Here is a 2,500-nt window from a genome sequence, read left to right on the forward strand (position 1 = left end):
AGGGGCAGCGGCTTTTTGGGCGGGGTCAGTTTCTGCGGCGTGGCGGGGGATTTGGCCGGGGCTGCGGGCGGCCTGCTGACGGGCAGAGGCGGGCGTGGCACCTTGCAGCCCCGCGGCGTGCCGTGCGGCGAGGGGGCGGGCCTTAGCGGACGCACGATGTTGACTGGCTGGGTGCCGTTGGGGGCGGGGCCGGGACGAAGAGGCAGCACTTCCTTGCTGGTGTGAGGGAGCTGTGGAAAGTCGAGAGGTCAGATGAAGGTCGAGAGGTCAGACGAAGGTCGAGCGGTCAGATGGAGACGATGCCGGAGACGGACACAACTACACATCCGTCGACGGCGGTCGAAACTCGAATTGTGCAGCGGTGGCAATTTGACTGAAGGTCACAGAGAGTTATAATACCTTCTGTCCGCCTGGATCTGAGTACACTTCAAGATCACCACACACACACACACACCTCATTCACGCACCGTCGCGCACACACACACACACACACACACACACACGCTCACCCCTTTGTGGCTGTGAGGTTTGTTTGCCGGTCCGACCACTTTGAGATGAAAGGCGGGGTTGAGGTGTCCGTTCTTCCCCTTCTCCAGCGAGCCCTCCAGCCTGGGAGGAGAGAGGAAGAAGACACAATCAAAGAGCCTCGTTAGTCAGAGTCAGTCTGTCCGTCTCAGCGTATCACAGGAAGCCCGTCTGGATGACTGAAGGATCCCATCCAGGGGTGAATCTCTCTAACGCCTCGTTCAGACTCTCAGAAGCCGAAGTCTGAGGACAGGATGTTAAAGGATAACTCCCCCCCAAACTGTGAAAACGCTTTCTGGGAACATTGGTAGGTTCAACTCGGAATGTTACCTGTAGGGCACACACACACACACACACACACACACACACACACACACACACACACACACACACACACACACACACACACACACACACACACACACACACACACACACACACACACACACACACACACACACACACACACACACACACTACATAAATACATTTAATGACTAACACAGAATGTTTTCTCTTTGAACTGTAAATGAACTCAAACTATTGGCCGGGAAATGAGAGAAAAACAACCTACAGCTGCTGTGGCTCGAAGCCTCTCCAGAGCTCTTTTCCCTCTTATTAAATATGCCTTCATGAAATATCTATTTTAATCTCTTTCATTGTGGAAGAAAGCTGGAAGGCCGTTCAGCCCAGTAGAGAGATTAGCCTTTCTCTGTCGAGGGGCTGTTCTTGAAAGGTCAAAGGTCAAGGAGTTGCCCCCCCACTAATGCCAGAAGGGCATGCTGTTCAGCTAAGTAAAGCATGCTGTTCGGCTAGGTCTATACACAGTAGGGCCCGTTGTTCTCCTAGGTCTATACGCAGTAGGGCCCGTTGTTCGGCTAGGTCTATACGCAGTAGAGCATGCTGTTGGGCTAGTTCTATACCCAGTAGGGCATGCTGTTCGGCTAGGTCTATACGCAGTAGAGCATGCTGTTGGGCTAGTTCTATACCCAGTAGGGCATGCTGTTCGGCTAGGTCTATACACAGTAGAGCTGCTGTTCGGCTAGGTCTATACCCAATAGAGCACGTTGTTCGGCTAGGTGTATACCCAGTGGAGCTAGGTCTATGCATAGTAAAACATGATGTTCGGACAAGGCTATTTCAGAAGCTAACTCATTCTGCGTAATGACACCGCTGGCTGTGTGATGAACATTGATCGCACGGGGAGCGAGAGAAGTGGGCTTTACGAGAGCACACATTATTTTCTTTACAACCATAAAGTTGTGATGGTGAACAGAGTGCTGAGTTGGCAGCTTTGACTCAGATTGTGGGAGTGTAGTGTGGGTGTGAATCTGTCTACCTGGGCGTCCCTCCCTCATGGATGAGTCTATCCTCCGGCCCCTCCCTCCACCTGTTCCTCCTTCTATGTATCCTTGAATCCATTAGTCCTACAGTCTGGCACTAAATCTGACTGATAACCCGTGTTTACACCAATTCAATCACATTAGACATTATTACATTACATTATTACTTCATGCGGACAATGAAAGGAAGGATGTTCTTGTGCAGTGTTTTATATTGGAACTGGGCCCTTTGTCTTTTAACCACACTACAGCTCCTCCCACTTTACCAGCACCATGGTAACCACCTGGCTGGTAGCCTAGACTCTCGGTTTCACCCCGAGTTGCCCCAGTCAGGGGGCAGTCAGAGGGCCTCATCATAAGAGGACCCTAGCCTGGGTCCAGACCTCATCATAAGAGGACCCTAGCCTGGGTCCAGACCCTCATCATAAGAGGACCCTAGCCTGGGTCCAGACCTATGAATACATAGGTATTCGTTGACATACATTTTAAAAAGGAAAAAAAAGGGGAAAATTAAATATGTAAAAAATTGGCTAACATGACGTTAGCTTAGCCACCTGTTAGCTTTACTGTAGTTAACCCATGATGTTAGCTTAGTTACCTGTTAGCCTTACTGTATAGTAGAACCATGTTGT

The 2,500-nt window shown here is 50.6% G+C and overlaps 1 protein-coding gene across 1 annotated transcript in view; it reads right to left on the reverse strand.

Annotated features, from left to right (window-relative positions):
• adam19a (ADAM metallopeptidase domain 19a) overlaps positions 1-2,500 on the reverse strand; it is a gene marked incomplete at both ends in the record, with an annotated part of 55,944 nt that overhangs the window by 4,689 nt on the left and 48,755 nt on the right. Inside the window, 2 exons of the mRNA XM_084451531.1 lie at positions 1-230; positions 510-609. The exon at positions 1-230 is cut by the window's left edge and continues 22 nt beyond it. Of these exons, the coding sequence (XP_084307657.1) occupies positions 1-230; positions 510-609 (330 nt within the window). The remainder of the gene's footprint in view (positions 231-509; positions 610-2,500) is intronic.

This window comes from Borostomias antarcticus (assembly GCF_949987555.1).
Source record: "Borostomias antarcticus genome assembly, chromosome: 17".
NCBI lineage: Eukaryota > Metazoa > Chordata > Actinopteri > Stomiiformes > Stomiidae > Borostomias > Borostomias antarcticus.